Genomic DNA, 18,154 nt, shown 5'->3' with positions numbered 1-18,154 from the left:
AACAAGCCCGGAGCCAAGCCAACCGGGGCCCTCCGCCTACTCCAGCATGAGAGCATTTCCTGCTCGCCCAGGGGAAAAGGTTATTAAAGATACCCATGGAAGCAAAGGTGGAGATTGCTGCCGCAGGTTGCGGAGCTGCACTTGCTGTATATCAGTGTTCAGGGTCTTAGAAAGGTGATCTGCAAAAGGAGGGCTCCATCTGGTAGAAGACAAGTATGAAATCCAAAGGCTAGATGTTAAAACTAGACTAGGTAGATGATAAAAAGGCGCAACAGGAACACAGCTGAACGTGCTTAAGCTCAACCGGGAATTAAATTATGAGATGCTGTGGTTGCAAAGATGAGTTTTTAGCTGCCCAAGTCAATACTCTGAATAGTCCTTGTCTCTTCCTGACCATCTTCTGTGCTAGGAAGGATTTCCATGCCTTTCTGAAATACTGTGGCTTAAAGGACAAATAGTACACTAAAAACTCTAGGTAAAACTCTGTGGCCCGTACAGTATAACTGGTTAGGCAAGACCAGCCTTAAAACTCAGCCCAGCCCGTTGGCACACGCTCGTCTAGCAAACGCAGATGGGAAGTGGGAACGTGCGTAACATTATATGGACATTAAACACCCCTTCCACAGAAGATCTATGAAGCAGAACATCTCAGTGCCTGTTACCCTTTATCCACACGCAGCTGGATCTCCTCGTTCAGCAGTTGCTCTACACAGGTATCGCCAGCTCTTTACAACCGCGATGCTCATTTTTCACCCCTGCACCAAGCCTATGGTTTCAGCTGAGGGGAACGTGCTGAAACCTTGCTGATGGCTTGTGGTTTGGCAAACATCCGAGGAGAGAAATATTCAGGTAGATCTGTTATTAAGAGTTGCTGGTAGAGCCCAGCAACGGCAGATTTGTGATTAATTGGGTTGCAAACACCTATTATAAAACAGCGCTAATGATGGGAAAAAAGGGAGAGGTGACAGACATCAGTGGGTGGAGAAACCCTACAGAATCCATAGGGCACGCTCTCCTTTGAAGGCCACCTGAAGATATGTGAAGTAAATAAATCTCTTTTTGGAACAAATTAATTATTTTTTTTTTTTTTTTTTGTTACAAACGTTTCTGAGAAACAGAAAATAGGGAATGTTTTCAGAGATCCGCAGCTATCCTTCAGCCTGCCAATACTGTTTTAAACAAGGGGTTCCTGGGCTGCAGGAAACGACCATCCTCTTGCTTCTCTCCTCGTCTTGCACGGGAACCGAAGGTGTCCTGCCTGAACACACAACGCAGCCCACGACAGGAGCTACAGCCCATCACCAAGGAAGAGTCGCGATCCTGCTCTTAAAACCAAATATCTCGCAGCCAGAATCGCAGTCCGGTGTTTCTGATCACCAGGAGAGGTGCTGCGCTTGTGCGCTGCCCTGGTTGCCCTTACAACCACCGCGGCTTTACCTTTATTTGCTTCCAGAAAGGTGCTTTTTCATTCTGGCACGGCAGCTGAAGCTCCTCCCGTTAACCCATCTCACCACACACGCTCCTCCAACGCGACTCCGAGGCGATCGCAGCCAGGTCGTACGGAGGGACCGTAGCCGCTCAGCTCTGCGTTCACTGCTGGAGAGCTATCTGTAGTGAACCTCTGGGAAAAAAAAAAACCAACCACCAACAGAAAAACCCAAAACAGCAGCATTGCAATGAGTGTTTTGGTTTTGAGGTGAAGGAACAGGACGCCGATGCTGTGCAGATGTTGCAATATGGGATGCAGGGAGCATCTCTGCCTGCTGCTCAGGGTTGGAATTCAGCATTTCGGAGGAACCCCAACGCACTTCTGGGGCTGACTGAAACCAGCAACTGCAGTGCCAAAAGCTCAGACTCCTCCAGGCCCAGCGCTGTAGCTGCCCAGAGATCTTTTAAAACCAGGCATATTTGATTTCAGCTCTCTCAGGGACGGGTGTTAAGCTGTGGCCAGGAGCACAGTGGTCCATTAACAGCGGTCCTCATCATCGTTCAGTCATCAAGACATAGGGGAACTTTGTAGGGACCAAGTAGACAGAGGTGAACTTAGTTTATTGCCAGTCCTTCCAGCATCGGTTTAAACATCTATGAAAGAAAGGAGGAACTCTGGGAGATTCCCATAAAACCGAGATGTTATCAAAACATCTGCGCTGCATCTATTGGATGCCCAATCTCCCCTCGAGGAATCGCTCCCTCTCGGTCCCGCATAGGGCACATACAACCAAAGACATAATAACCGGATACACTTAAGTGGTATATGTATATATATATATATATATATATACTCTGTCTTTCTGCCAGCGCACTCATGTCTCCAGTTAAACCAGCAAGGATGTTAACGGGTTGCAGTGACGTTTCACCATCGTTGCAAATTTGCAGGGAGAAGATTAATATGAGAAAATGATTTGGAAAGCCAGGAGCCACGTTCTGAGCGGTGCTAGCCAGGTCAGATGAAACCGCAGAAGGCAAACCCAAACTCTGCCAAGACTCTTTCTAATTTCAGACCAACGACCAAAACCAGTCTCCTGAAAGCAAAAGCAGAAAAGCAAGGGCTAAAAAGGAGACAGACAGATTTCTACGGCAGAGCTTCACCGAGAAAGGGCAAAGAAGTCCATGCATGTCCTCCATCAGGAGATGCCCTGCAAGGAAAAGGAGATTTGCTTCCCAAAAAGTGCCTCGCTTGCTTGCAGCGTGTGCAAGTCTCAGCGGAAAACAGAAGCACTGGCAGCAATGAACTGGCCAGCTGGAGGGATATTGCCTTCCCGAGCGGAGAAGCCCAAGGAGAACGGCAAGCAGAACAGCCGCCGAGAGGTAGAGCTGGGATTAAAATCTGGGTAGGCATGGGTCGCCCACCCATGGCACCGTGCTGCCCTGCCACCTTCTGCCAGGCGGGAGATGAAGAGGGAAGCTTCTCCTCAGCGGCTGGAGCTCTTCTGCCCGCCCTGTCCACGGGCGCCGGCCCGTGCATACGCAGCTTAATTGACTGAACTTATTAAGCTATTTAAAAAATACAGGCATTTTATATGAAATTTTTAGGCAGCTGGGGCTGTTCTGTGTTTATCTGTTTATACCAGCGTTAACGTGCTACAGCTCTTCAGGAGATGCCCATGATTTCAGTTTAACACTTGAGACGTGACCATGCCACCTGATCTGCAAACAGGGTTGTTTTTTTTTAAAGCAGAGACACGAAAAACACACCATGTAAGACAGCTGACAAGACCGAGTCTAGCAGTTTGGGCTCGGCTCACGTTTCAAGCACGCCCGCCAAGAGGCATTAGCTGCTTTCAGCGAAGATGAATCACAAAAGCGGGGTGAAGGTCCCTGCGAGCGAGCCGCCGGCCCGAACCCCCTCTGACGGGTACCTCGCAGGAGCCGAGGGCTGGTTGCCGCGATTACACGATGCCACGGGCACGCAGACCGCGTGCCGCTGCTGGCAGGCGGACGCGTGACGGAAAGCCAAGGCACTGCTGCCGAAAGGCCAAAAAAATCAATAATTAGAGCAAGCGTTAGATTTATTCCCCATCTCACCTCTGCTCAGCCAAGGAAACTGGGTTTAGTTTTGCCTAAATAAACAGCCTGAGCTTGTTTCAGTTACCGTGGGTAATCAATACAGGTGCTCCCCCCTCTCCCGCGGGAGCCGGCCGGGCTCGGAGAAACGGGTTAGGTTCTCCTCCGCTGACCTTCCTGGGAGAGTGCGGTTCCTCGAGCCGATTCAAGGCTTAATGGACCTGTGTCAATGAAAAATTGTAATACCTGACTACCAGAAAGCATTTTTTTTCTTCTTCCAATTTTTCTATTTTGTGACTTTAGTTGCTTTGAACAAGGCAGCGCAACACAGAAAGGGACTTTTTGTCCCTGCTAAAACCAAGACCAGAATGGATACGGCTGTTCTGGAAGTCGGAAATTCAGAATTTCAAGTGTGGTTTTATCAAAACGACCTATTCAAAATAACATCATAGAGATAGATTGATGAGTCCAACAGATTAAGTGGCAAGCTAGTCAATGCAATACATACAGGACAAATTTCAGCAGCAGCAGAGCTGACAAACCATTACTTAGTGGAAAAAGAAAAATCATACTATTTAATGAAAAATTGTAAAACAATGCTGCATTCTGCCATATAAAAAATAAGCTGATATCAAAAAAACTCAGCAATTAAAGGAAGTCTTAGATCTTTTTTTTCCAGCTGGAAAATTACTGTCTTTTTTTCACCTGGGGTTAGGGCCACCGTGCCTGAGGACGGGAAGGGCTCGTGGCTGCCCAAAGACACCAGCTAAACCCGATCAGATCGGAGGACACACAGCACGTCCAAACACTTCCACCTGAAAAAGGTCAAAGCCCAGAAACCAAGGCAAAACCCCCTCTCTGGCCATTTGAAAGGTGACAAAATGAGGTCCAGAAGAGGCCAAGGTTTATCCAGAACAAGTCCGCTCTCTCCGGCAGCACCTCCAGCTGCATTTCAATACAAACCTTTCCCATCCAGAGCTTATTCTCGGTCTCTGCTCCCCAGGAACAAGCGATGGGACAAGAGGGAACGGCCTCAAGCTGCGCCAGGGCAGGGTTGGGTTGGGTATTGGGAAAAACTTCTTCCCCCAAAGGGCTGTCAGGGCCTGGCCCAGGCTGCCCAGGGCAGGGGCTGAGTCCCCATCCCTGGAGGTATCTAAGACGGGCAGACGTGGTGCTGAGGGACATGGTTTAGTGGCGGGCTTGGCAGTGTCAAGTTAACAGTTGGACTCGATGATCTTAAGGGTCTTCTCCAACCTTGATGATTCTGTGATTCTGTGATTCTTCACTTTAATGCACATTACAATAAAGCTGTTCGACATTGCAAAACAGCTTAAAGTAAAATTTCTCTCCTCTATCTTCCCACTCCAGCTCCAGGCCTATACAGTTGGCGTCTTGGCAGTTTACTCTCTGCCGACAGACAGATTGGGTGGGAGAAAAGAGAAAAAAAACCCACCCAAACCAACAAAAACCTGTTGCGCTGATGCTGCCTGGAGAAACCCTGTAGCTCTGCCCGTTACGCCACTTCCCACCGGCGACTCCGTGTCGTGGCCGGCCTCCCAGGGCTCGCGCAGCGGACTCCTGTTCGAGGGGACATAAGCTGTTTAGGCAGACATCTGTTGCTTGTTAGCTGGGCTGACCGAAGGCGCTGGATGAGTAGCGATGCCTCCCTGATGAGGGAACACGGCCTTTCCACCAGCCATAAAAGTGTTGCAAATCCAGCCGTCGCCCAGCCCCACCGTAGGCTGTTTTTCCAGCTGCGTGCCATCTTTTGGGAAGGAGCGTGAAAAACAACTGCAGTACCATCTCGTGTGAAATAGGCCTTGGAGCCAACGAGGCAGTGGGGTCTTCCAGCAAACCTTCTTGCCCAAATATTCGCATTTGGGTCGATACGGGCTTGGTGAACAACAAGCCAAAGAGTTTCGGGGGGGCTGGGGAGGACATCGTGGTTCACACCAGGCTTGTAAAGCAAAGAAACACAAAGGAGCCATTAAGAGAAGACACACAAGTTGAGAGATACTAATCAGTTTTATTTTATAAATACAGATGAGCTTTCCCACAATTACCAACATAGTTTTAATGTGTCATTTACTATGGGATATTCTGGTTTTGCTTATTTTAAATACCTGGTCAAGCAAGGATAAGCCAATGCTGTTGTGCTTGCTATAAAAATATAGTGGGATGTGATCTTCCAAAACTAATATTCTCAAAAATCTTAGGAATTCCTAGTGAGGGGAAAAGATTGCAGTGAAATGTTTTCTCCACTTGAAGACATTTGCAGACATTTAACAGTGTCACAGCTGTGCAGGGACTGAAAGGCTCCTGACAGTTTAAAGCACACTGTGATATATCATCTCACCTTCAAACCTATTTGTTTCTCGCCGGCTACGCTATTTTCAAAGTAATTTACGGCGGGGGGGGGGAAATAATCACAAAAGAAGCAAGCCATGAGGTGGCTGCAGTCCATACAATCCCCCATCCTCACAGCAACGACGAGTTTGCCAATGCTTTAGTTGGCCCTGCGACGCTGTCCCCCTTCACGCCACCTTCCGTACGGAAAGCGATGAAAGCTGAAGAGAAACGTGGGGACAATTTAAGGCCTACTAAAGATGCATCCAGAGAAAGCCCGCCAAAGCAGCTTAGTGCGACAGATGCGGAAACCAACCATCGGGTTTGACACGTTCACAACTACAGGGCTCAAACAGGAACAGCAACACAACATCAGGGAGGAAAACTGGACTTCATTTGGTCGGGTGCAACCTGAGAAAACGCGCAATTAATGAAAAAAAAAAAAATCCAAAGTCCCGCTGATGCTCTATGAACCTAATTTCATGTGTCGCTTAATTGCACTGAGACGCTCCCTGTTCGCCTACGAAACACAGCGGCTTGACAACTACTCTTTGGGTTGCTCTGAAAAGTCACCATCACACACAAGCTAATGCCTTTCTGTCACCGAGGAAAACGAGCGTGCCTACAAACGGGAGGTCTGTGTTGCCTTGAGCGGGCCAGATCCCATCCCACGGGGCGCACGACTGACTCAGCATTACTGAATTTCACCTAAAATTGCACTGCTGTCAGAAGACGGATAGTTACAGGCCCAGAGTATCTTATGCCCACTTCATTAGTAAGTGCTACGCTTTCAGGTATTCATTTCTGGCTCAGTGAGAGTTTCCTACCTATCTCTCCTCAAAGACGACGGCAGTGCTTTAAAGCTGCTGCAGCGTTTCGTTTAGGGAAGCTTTTCATGAGGTTGGAACAGAGGAGCTTATTTGAGGGTGAAGATGCTCATGGATGCGGCCAACTTCACGCCCAAGTCTGCACCTGGGATCGCGTTCAGGGCCTCACAGCATCGAGGTCTCTGCTTCCGAGTGCCTCCATCCAGCACATCGCACTGGGACGGACCAAAGATAACGAAACCCTGTAGAAAGGCTCGATCCAACAACTCAATTGCAGACACAACCGTTAAAAGCTAACAGAAGAAATGTGAATATAATTTTAATACAATCATTAAGGTGTTACCTGGAAAAATGCATATTCTAGAACAGTGCTATTATGTATATTGGTTCTCACATACACATCTCGTTTTGACAACAGTTGAGATTATACATATCCACATTTTAAAAAGTTAATTTAGGCTAGCCTTACGGTGAAGTTAGGAAAAAGACTAGGTCATTGGTTCAAAAGAAAGCATAGACCAGGGAGGAAAAAAAAGCCAGGCATGATGAAGTGGTTTTTATTCTGCTATATATTTTTATATTTGAGAGCTCACAACCGAGCCCAAATTCTTGGGTATACAATATAGAAAGCAAGAGCAATGAAATCCAAACTGAAACAAATACCAGGAATCACAAAGCAGGCTGCAAATTGCTTTCCCATTAGTGCAGCTGAACACATGTGCCAGTGGTAACCTACCTAACAGCGAACCGCTGGAAGCTTCTCCCTTTAACGTACAGATGGTTAAAAGGATATGAATTTTGATGAATGATGTTAGGTGCCTCCTTTCTACAAAGGGTGGAGCGATTCCACAAATTCGCCTAATTCCAAAGTGCTGACTGCATTTCCAGTCTGGGTTTTTCGGAAGATGTCTGCGAAGTGCTTCACAGCACGCTGTGCCCGTTAGAGACCTCGCGGGGCGGCAGCCGAACCCCGCGCAGGTAGCGCGCTCGTTAGGTCTCTGCTGATGAGGTCTGTGCCCAGCTGAAGCAGGGAATGGTCAGGCTGTGATTTTTAGAAGAAGCCTTAGGGGGGGATTTAGTCCTCAAGGCTTCTACTGGTAGGAACAGTGAGTATGGAGGAAAGGAGGGGGGAAAAATGTCATTTCTGATTAATCAGGTGCAAGGAAACTGCAGATATCACACAGGTGCTCATTCTCTGGCAAGTTTACACCACCAACTGAAGACCCATCAGTGCAAACTAGAACTTCAAAGGCTACAAGAGCACAGCCAAGAGAAAGCTGTCCAATTATAACAAATTCATGGTATTTCTGTAACACTGACTACATTGCTCAAGAAAACACAGGAGCACATGGGAGAAGGTAAAGAGATCTTACCATAAATGTATTTTTAAATTAAGTTGGTTTTTTTTTTCTTCTGAAAAGATTAAAATAAATTTAACTCTAAATAATAATTAAGAAATTAACAAATATTCATAGAAGGGCCTGATCAGCACTAGAAATTGTTTCCAGGAAAGCCTTTATAAATGGATTCCAATGCCTAAAAAAAAAAATTCCAACAGATTATAAATACCAGACATAGGAGGACTGGAAGCAGAATCAAAATTTACCTGGGCTGTGAATATACCATGATCCTGTGTTATCATGCTCAAGTCCATTTGTCTAACACCATAGGAATAGCTTTAGCTTTTTTATTTTTTTTTTTTTTATAATTAATATAAAGAATAAGTGCAATTTTATCTCTATTCCAGACCACTGATTTCACCTCAATGTCTGCTATCAAATCCCTGTCCAAGCTCACTTGTCCGAACTTTTACGCGGTCTGCGGAAGCTGGACATGTTTTCATTCAGTGCATAGATCCTTCGAGAGAACTCCTCAAACTCCCCTAGGACTTGTTCGTCACACTCCACTGCCACGGCGTGCTCCACCGGGATGGAGTTAAAGTCATCGAGCTGATCTCCCGTGCCGAACCCCGTCGCTTCCATCCCCATGATCTCCTCCGCTTGCTCCACAGTGCAGCAAAGGACAGGGCCGAGCGAGGGCCGAAACTCGCAGGGCTGCTCGTTGCTTGCAGTGCCCGAGCACTCAGCAGGCAGAAACGCCCCATTTATTGCACTAGTATGTCCTAGGAAAGACTCCTGCCGGTCTTGGGTATTGTTTAGGCTCCCGTTTTCTCCGTTTAAACTGCTGCACAAGTCCTCGCCTTTCTTGGTATTTCCTTTCGAGGAGTCCATAGAGGTATCCAAGGAGGAAGATATCGATCCAGGTTTTTTATCCAACTCTCCTACACGGGCTGTGATGGCAACGGGCTGTGTTAAAGCAGAGCTGTAACTAGGAGGAGGAGTTTTGTACTGTAGTCTTTCGTTTCCTGTGCTGGCTCGTTTTCGGAGTCCTTTATCTGGAGAAGGAAGCCCGCTGGAAAAGCCAACATCCAATCTGCCGAAGCTAGAGCTCTGTCTCTTTGGAACGGGAATTGCACTGGATGTATGGTGTCGATCACTATAAAAGAAGGAAAGGATAAATCACAGCTGTCAGGCACGCTCACGAGCAATACAGATGTTTAACCAAAGGCTGAAGCAATTATTTTATCACAACCCCGGGCTCCGTTTGGCCAACTACTTGCATCCTAAAGTGCTAAAACCCCAAATGTGTTTAATGCTGTATGAACTACAGAAGACACCCCAGAGGACAGCTTTACTGAAAACCGGTAAGATCGTGTAGGAACATTTACAAAGCTCCATGGTTTGAAGAGTCAATCACCCAAGAAACCACCCCATTATGTTAATTCGTACTGTTAACACCATTTTATAGGACCAAGCTGTACTTTATGAATTATTACTGTTGACCGTATATTTATGTATTTATGGCCTGTACCGGGCCATCATAAACTCTTCAAAAGTGAGTAATAATGGCCGAATCCTCTACGAGCGACTTCTTCCAACAGCGGACTTTCCTGACAGCTGCACAAAGGAGAAAAAACACACTAACTTTCCTATTTGCAGAAGACTATTTTTGCCAGATCTTCTGCTTTTCTGTGCCAGTCATTCCAAAACTTTTTGGACAAACGTCAACCTCGGTTTCTTGAGGAACATGAACTAATCAAGCTTAATTTACAAGTCTGATTTTACTATTTAATACAGTTCCACAGACCACTTACACTGTCTCTGGGTCTGTAATTTGGAACATCAGCTTTACGTCATCTGGGGTGTGTTATGTGAATTTTCCTTCATCGGCTTAATCCTTATCCAAATATAATCACCATCCTATATGCAAATAGTATGTTGTACATTAACTTCAGCAACTGGTTCATTTTCCTTCCAAATTTAAAAAAAAAAAAAAAAATACAAAAATACAGCTATTACTGATCTGCTGAATATGTAACTCCAAGATTCAACTGCTGTCAGTATGAGTCTCCTTCATTAACTCAATTTAAAAGAAACTCCTTCTACTCAAGGCCTAATAGATTTTGGGATCTGTCTTGCAGGGGAAAATCTCGGAATAACAGTTATGAGTAGTCCCTAGCGTGGATCCTTTTCCACGTTATTTTTCTTTTCTTTGCTCCCCTTTGTAAATAGGATAAGCTATATTGCAACAAGTCCCTCTGTGAAAAATAAGCATCCCCATGGGAGGGCAGCATGGAGGACTACCGCTCTTTAATTTCCTCTTCCATCTTACCTCCTCCCAGGCTGCCCCTTAATACACGTGTAGGGCTTCCTTCTCCTCCATAAAAACCTCAAATTACCTTAAGGAAAAACTGCTTTTCAGAATTTACAGTTGTGGCCAGTGAAGGAGAGATAAGCACCACACATGCAGCCAGCAGCGAAAACATCTACTTACTTCTTAGATTTCAGCTGCTGTTTCAGACCTTTTAAATGCAAACTCTGCCTAGCATTTGCAGCTTCGTTCGCAAAGGTTTGGAGCGCTCTTAACCGAGCTGATAAAACAGAAATCAGTATGTGCCACAGATGCTAATTAAACGCTGTATATGGGGTCTTTGAGACTGGCCCTCAAGTCCCTTACTGACCAAAGACTTTAAAATACTTTAACCAACCCCTACACAATCAACCATTTATTTTTAAAATGATGTAATATGACAAACACAAGAATCCGAGGCGGGACACTTGTGAACTTTACTTCGGCAATGTGCGCCGCAGACATTGGGGATGGTCTGTTTGGCCCTCGCCTTCCCCCAGCTTAGGGCTCGCAGCCTTGATTCAGAAAATACATGAATACTCGGTATTATTTATTTGAGTAGATTCTGTTTATCTTAAATCTTAGATAAACGTTTTCATATTACCTCTAGGTTTGATGCATCTTCCTTAAGAAAAAGCACAGGAAATAAGAGTGTGCTGTATTTTCAGCTTTAACAGCAAAATGCAGCAAAACAAGGTATTTTCCTCTGTATCGAGTTATTAGAAACTTTAGAATTAAATGGTAAGTTTTAGGAATTTACCCAGATTCCAAGACGTGCACATATTCCCAAAGCCAGATAACGTTCAAGACACTTCTCTGGGCCCGAGGGAGCATCATCCTATGTTTATGTGAACTGATTCCTCACGGACAAGTGATAACTGATTCCTGCAGATCACCGTTCAAATTATAAGACACCGTGCAATTAAGTAGACGGTGCTTTTTGGTCCAAGATATTTAAGGTTTTGCTGCCTTTCCCGTTCCAGATATAGAGATGTTGCAGAGCTGAATTATCTCCCTTCTACTTGGATGAGACAGCATGTACCATGGTGATCTGCATGTCTTGTCAAAGAGATGTGGCAAGACGCATGTCCCAAGGCCAAGCAGTGGCTGTGTGTTGTGGAACTGGGCAGGAAAGGCCGCCCTTCTCCTCTCTTCCTTACAAAACTGAGCCCAAAGCACAGGCTAGGACCAGTCTTGCTGCTAAGAGGAGCCTAAGCTTGCCACAAGTCTTGAGGAGTAGAAGGGGGAGCCTCAAGGCAGGAGAGCTATGAGCTTTGTGCTACGAGAGTTTGGATATGTGTGCTGTGCTGATCCATCACCTCGGGGCTCTAAATGCAGTTGGCTCAAAAGAAAGAGACAGGCAAAAAGGAGAGATGGGCTCTGTGCTTAGTCAGGTATTTTAGGTTGGGGGGGAAAAAAAAGAAGCCCCTGTTGCTGAAGTTGGCTGTGTTTTGTTTGTACTGTATTGTCAATTCAAGATCCAAAGGGCAACAACACACTAGCTTTTTGCAGCTCTAGAATGAGCTGTACGAAATGTGTTGCTAAGTCTGGATCTATTTGACAAATCAGTTGTCTAACACAGTGTAAAATAGCGAGCACGTATGCAATTCAAGAAGAAGATGCGGTGTATGAGAACGCCATTCTCATGCAAGCTCCTTTTCAAACTCGAAGGCCACTTATCGCCATCCCTTTCCTTGCAACAATAAAGATAAAAATCATTCTTCTTGGTTTCTATCAAGATGTCAGGAATGAATGAAACAGGAGTGTATTCCTGCTGATCTGGAAGCCAGAAGGGCTGCAGATTCCAGAGAGACAGCCCCCCACATCTGAAATAGAAAGCAAGACAGGAACAGAGAGAATAATGCAAGAGGTACAGGCAAAAAGGGATAACTTTTCCCCCCGTGTACAACAGATGGCAGACGCATAGACGCATCACCTTAGTTGTTCTGTAAAGTATTCTTTGCAGAGGGAAGGGTTTGACTCCAAAGCATCGGATCTGCAACAGCCAGTACAGCAGTGAGGGCTTCCTATCGCCTGATCTCGGCACGACGACAAGAAGGGCTTATAGGAAATTCTGCCATTTCTCTGGATTTTATTCAACCATCCACAGCTCTGGGACAGGCATTTAAGAGATTAAAATCTAATCCAGGAAGAATTTCAAGCTGTACCTTGTCGATTTAAGTACAGATGAGTGTTTCTCAAAACAATCACAAGGATATCTACTCTTTACACAGTATTTTAGCGATAAAAGCTCTTGCTTGAAATGTAAGCAGTCAGAGGAGGGTCCAGACAAGTTACAAACACAGTGGCCTGAACACCAGCCTACAGACGTGCTTGGAGCAGGTCCTCCTGTTGAACATATCACCTTGCAGAACAAGACACAAGATCTCACAAGAGTAGGAGCCACCTCTGATGAGGACGACGTGCAGGGAAAGAAGAGCAGTAAGCAATCCTAGGTTTAATCCTAGCTCCTGAGGCCGCAGAGGCACATCATTGGGCAAAACGCAACTAATTCTTGGAGAGATCAAACCCAAAGCAAAGCCTCTTCACCATCTGAATGAGTAATACCTGAAGCTCTTATTTGTTGCGCTGGATTGTGCTTTAAACTTGCTCAAATTCATTTTTCTTAGGTTCTTTAAAGGGCAAAGACAAGTATGGCATTAGACTGTCTAACTGGTAAACCCCAAATTACCTGGAGCAAGTGCTGTTCAGTCCAATTTAGGCACAACAGTAACTTTTCTATGAAGCAGAAGCAGCAGCAGCAGAAGAAATTTAAGTGTCTGAGTGACCCAACATGAAAACTGTGGTGTCTAATTAGCTCGAGAGAAGCGGCTTTACAAACTGTTCCGGTGGGCATGTAAATTTAAGTTCCTCCTAAAAAGAAACATGCCTAAATTCCTTTGTAAATCTAGGCCTTACAGGCAAATGGGTGAGAAATTAATCAGTTTGCAGGACCAGGAGAGTTTTTAAAGAGCTTGTTACGACAAGGCTATTCAAGCTAACATGTTATGTATGCCAGAACAATACCTCTTTAGTCCAGCAGCCAAAAAAAATCTTCCCTTCCTTCATAAGTTGAACTGGCAGAATGATCTACACTAAGTGATCTAACAGCCTAAACGGAGCAGCAATACAAAGCTAATCTCCCTCGTCTACAAAATAACTTCCCAGTTAATAGAGTACATAAGGGCTGCCCCACAGGGCAGCAAAGCAGGAATGATCTTCATTTATCACGCAAGCATTCAAACTAATGAATTAAAACTAAAAGCACTTGCAGCCAGGTTCCTTAAACTACATGCAATGAAATGGACCTTGCTTAAGACTGCAAAACCAGGTCTTAAGCTGCCGGAGACATATGCGGGCAGATTTCTGAAACCGGCCATTGCTGCCATTAAATACGAATAGGATGGATTTAGCTTCAGTCAGGAAAAAATATGGGAATAACAGCCCAAATCTGAGAAAGCAGGAATCAAGTCAATAGAATGGCTTAACTGTTTATCAAATATTATCTAAGGCATTTAGATAAAAGGAAATATGCGTGAAGGACTTTGGAGATCAGCCATCTAAGAGTTCATTGCCCTGTTGAGAGCCATTTACGATCAGTGGGACAGTCACCCTCTCAGGATGCCTCCTCTTGACCATGGGGGCAGCCTGGGCAACTAGTTTAGGCTGAGTGACGAGTGTCTAGAAGGTAAACATGAGAAGACGAATAGGTCTCGGTATACTTTTAAGTAGAACAACGGTCATAGTCTTGCAGGCAAGTAAAATAAACACAAAATGCCTCTAGGTACAGTGGGTTAAGCAGTTAAGTCAAGGAGTCTTTTCCTGTTCCATCACCTCCCTCCAGGTGAGAATGAGAAGTCAAATTGAGGTTTTTGGTTCAAAAGTAATGCTTACAGAGAGGCACAGAGCTCAGAAATACTACGTTGCTATTAATCTTCATGAAAACAAGCAGCTGACGGAGGGTCTCTATCCCATTTGCATTTTCCTTGAGGAAAAGGCTGTACTGTTACCAGAGTTCATAGCACTGCATCAAGGCAAAGCCCAGAGAAAGAGATGCTTTACCAGCTTCACCGCTCATGGAATTAATAAAATACATAAAAAAAGCAAGTCACATAAGAAAACTATCATCCAATTGCCCAGAAACTTTAGAGACTGTAAGGTATCGTCACCAGCGAAAAGAGTTTGGCTTGCGGGAGCATAGCCCTTTACTCTAAGGTACAACCTTGACCTGAATTACTAGGGTTGAGCTGGTTCAGCTTCCAGCCACAATTACTTGGTCAATCTTCTGAGACAGCAAACAGATGTGGACACCTGCCCAAAAAGAACGGCCTGCGACTAGTGGAGTATAAAAACTGATTTGATGAACTGTCATCAGGCCTTAATGACTTTTAGTCATCAAGTTGGATCAGACTAGAGCTGGTTACGTATAGGCGTACGCTGAATTGCTATCAGGAAGCAGGATTTCTAAATTAAAAAAAAAAAAAAAAGAAGAGAAACCCCAGATTTATTGGACGTTATAGATAAGAGAATTACGTCATCACCAATCTCAATGTTTCAATTGCATCCAAATCTCAAAAGCCAATTCATAATAGTCTAACTTCAGCTGTAAGTTTTACTGCCAGCAAAACTACAGAGTAGCTGTTTTCTCCCCAAAACATGAGTTTTCACTAGTCAATAATTAGTCCATTTGGCCATTCTTACAGACCAAAGGCTCAAGACAAACTCCGTGCCGTAAACAGGCGAGATAAAGCAATTGAAGTAGGACACAAACATTTTTAAAGTTATTTTCTTAGTGAACAGATTCTGGTTGTAATCCATTTGCAGTTTTGATAAAAAGTTTCTTTGGTCAGATTCGCTTGTGATTATTTAATCTGTCTGCAAGGGGCTCAGAGAAACTGTAAAGCAGTATGAGAGACAGAATACAATTCACAGGCTCAAATATGTATCTTTTCCTCCCCACAAAATGTTTCCTCTGAGGAACATTACTGGATCACAGCTGGTCAAAATACTAAATCTTGATTGTCTGGCCAAAAGCCAAAATCCACAGCTACAGCTCTTTGGTATGAGAATACTTTAAAAAAAATAACTTAAACACCATTTGATCTTTTTTGTTGCAAACTATGACCTCATGGCAGTAAGAACGCTAAATGAAGGTGTTTAAGTTGGTTTATAGCCATCTGAAATGTTTGAAGCTCCAAGAGCAGCTCCGAGCCAATATCATGTCAACTGTGCTAAAAAGCAATAATAGTTTCTCACCTTCTTAGAGATTACTGGTTAAATAACGCACAATAGTGACAGGGCTGCAAAGGGAGGCTGCCAATATGAAGTTAAGGTGAAATGGCGTCTTCTGGCAGCTAAGAAATTCTGACACACGCTTTTAAAAAAAAAAAAAATCTTCATAAATTAAGCTACCAGAGTTTTCTTAACTCAAACATTCAGTTTTAGCCTCCTCTTGAATCTAGCAGCTTATGAATCAAGACATACCTTCGAAACACAAATTTAAGCCTTGGCACGCCAGTATTTTTGGGTAAAGCTTTTAAATGCAGGCTAAAAGGACATCTCCCTGACTACAGACAAGACTTTCTAAAGGAGTATCTCCTATTTGCCAGCATTAGATAAGCCTTTTGTCTCATCTATTCACTAGGAAAAAAAAAACCTCCTCCTCACTGGACTGCTCAAGTTTGCAGTGTGCTCTTTACTTGCCGTTAATAATCACAAATACTATCCCTCAAAAGTTACACAGAGTAAATTAAGCTGAAGAATAGGAGAGAAAATGAAAGAGTCTCTTGATTTAATGCAACCGTTGATCTCAAGAGCCTGACTTGTGAAAGATAAATCTGCAAAAAGGAATAGAACAACGTTCAAAATGTACAGACTACGGGCAAGCGAAGACTTGGTGTCTCTCAAAAGCTGGAATAAACTGCATACTCAAAAGAAAAAGAATTTAGGAGAAAAACTGCATAGGGCCTTTTGCATCAGCAAAAGGCTCATCTTAAAAGTTAGCTGCTTTTTTGGAAGCCAGTGAGACTCCAGGACCAAAGAGCTGGAAACAGAGAGAATTATTCCCCAAAGGAAACAGAAAAGATTTGGGGGACCACGACTGGGATAGTCTAAACCAACAACAACGTTGGCTCGTCATCTTTCACCTTAAGAGTCAACATCCAGATTTGACATCAGAAAAATAAGGTTTTGCCGTTCTGTAGCCTCCATAACAGTGTGTGCGGGAACCAACAGATCCGTCTTGATTTCATCTACATACAGTACAAATAATATTTTGCAGCAGGGGTAAGGGGGAAGAAAAGTAAACACAGCAGAATATAGGTGCCAGGAGAGATATGAAGAGGGAAGCAGAGCTTGTAGACCTGCAAGCTTGCTGCAATAAATCACGTGTGTTGGGATGTGAAAACACGTATTAATCATTTAAGTGTCATGCCTGAGAAACCAAAACAACACGAATCTCACCAGGCAGAGGGATCCAGCGGCAATGCTATTAAACCTTGATGCAAAGGCACTGGACTCCGCAGGGCCAAGGGCTGCCCCAGAGCTCCAGGCCGAACAACGGAGCTCAGGAAAGCCTGAAGCTGAGACTTTAAAGACAACGGCCAAAACGGCTCTGATAGAAGTATGAAATAGGTGGGCTCTTCTACAAGAGCTGTGGGGTTGGTTGGTTGGTTTTTAATCTGAAGGGGTAAAGAAACTATTTTGCACTCAAATCTAAACTGATGCTTACCAGAGAAAGAGGTTAAGCCTGCAATAACTATGTATTTCCGTTACCCTGGATAACTAGGAGATTCAATTCCATTCCAGACTGCAGAGAAATACAGATGTCCCTAAATAAAAGCAAAAATGAGGATGATGCCTGGGCTAGGAGTTCAAAAACAGTCCTGCTCAAAGAGAAACTAAGTATGGTGTAAGTGGGGTTTTTTTACCAGTGTGATTGTGATTTGATAGAACTTCAATTCAGCAAAACCCAGCTACAATGCTGAGAAAGGAAACTGAAGATCAGAAACAACAAAACCAAACAAACCAGGCAGTGCAAGTGAATCCGCAGATAAGAAAAACCCATCACTGCCTCATACGCTCCTGCTCTCGTCCTGCAAATGAAGGATAACCTGGAAATACTTTACTGACTACGGTCTGTGGGAGAGGGTATCAGATGACTTACCTACAGTATCCTGAAAACAAAAAATTCCTTCAACTCTTCATTTTAACAGCTGGTGGCTTTTATGCTTGTTTAAATATATGTAATCAGATATTATCCGCAAGACAGTGGGCATCTGTACTCTGCTATGTATGTGCTCAACTGCAATGCCCGATTATGAAAGTCTAGCCAGTTTTCCCCTTGAGCTAGACTCCCTGTAAAGCCTCATTTCCATTTATATTATTAGGAATTACTAAGAAGCATTGTTTAGAATCATTAGCCTTAAAAAAAAAAAAAGTTAAAAATGAACAACTATTCATACAAGTTTTGGAGGTGAAAAGGAAATGAGGCATAGACATTCATGGGGGGGAAAGAGGGAACGTGATACTCCCGGAGAACTATGTTTAATATTCCTACATGTTTTGAAATATTATCCAGCCAAAAAACGTGTTTTGTCTTGCTAATGACTATGTATCACCTATAGGAAAAAAAACCCTGGTTGCACGATGACGAAACCTCTAAGGCATAACTAAAGCCTCCGTTATCAGTTCTTCAAAGCCAGTACACAGCAGAAGAACAGATACCTAGGCTTTGAAAACGATTCCCATTTAACACGTCCCAGAGTCATCCAGCTCTGTGTGCGCAA

The 18,154-nt window shown here is 44.3% G+C and overlaps 1 protein-coding gene across 4 annotated transcripts in view; it reads right to left on the bottom strand.

Moving 5' to 3' along the window:
* Window positions 1–5,631: 5,631 nt before the first annotated feature.
* The window catches only part of UVRAG (UV radiation resistance associated), a 102,807-nt gene continuing 90,284 nt past the window's right edge, over window positions 5,632–18,154 (bottom strand). For 2 of the 4 annotated variants that reach the window (XM_082335639.1, XM_082335640.1), the window contains one exon: window positions 5,632–9,173. In XM_082335639.1, the coding sequence (XP_082191765.1) occupies window positions 8,471–9,173 (703 nt within the window). In that variant the 3' untranslated portion in view covers window positions 5,632–8,470. Of the gene's footprint in view, window positions 9,174–11,884; window positions 12,194–18,154 lie in introns of those variants that run through there. The other 2 variants (XM_082335643.1, XM_082335641.1) reach the window with 2 other exon arrangements.

The sequence above is a fragment of the Platalea leucorodia genome (assembly GCF_965183815.1).
Source record: "Platalea leucorodia genome assembly, chromosome: 2".
Classification (NCBI taxonomy): domain Eukaryota; kingdom Metazoa; phylum Chordata; class Aves; order Pelecaniformes; family Threskiornithidae; genus Platalea; species Platalea leucorodia.
This window is presented reverse-complemented; position numbering and strand designations above follow the sequence as displayed.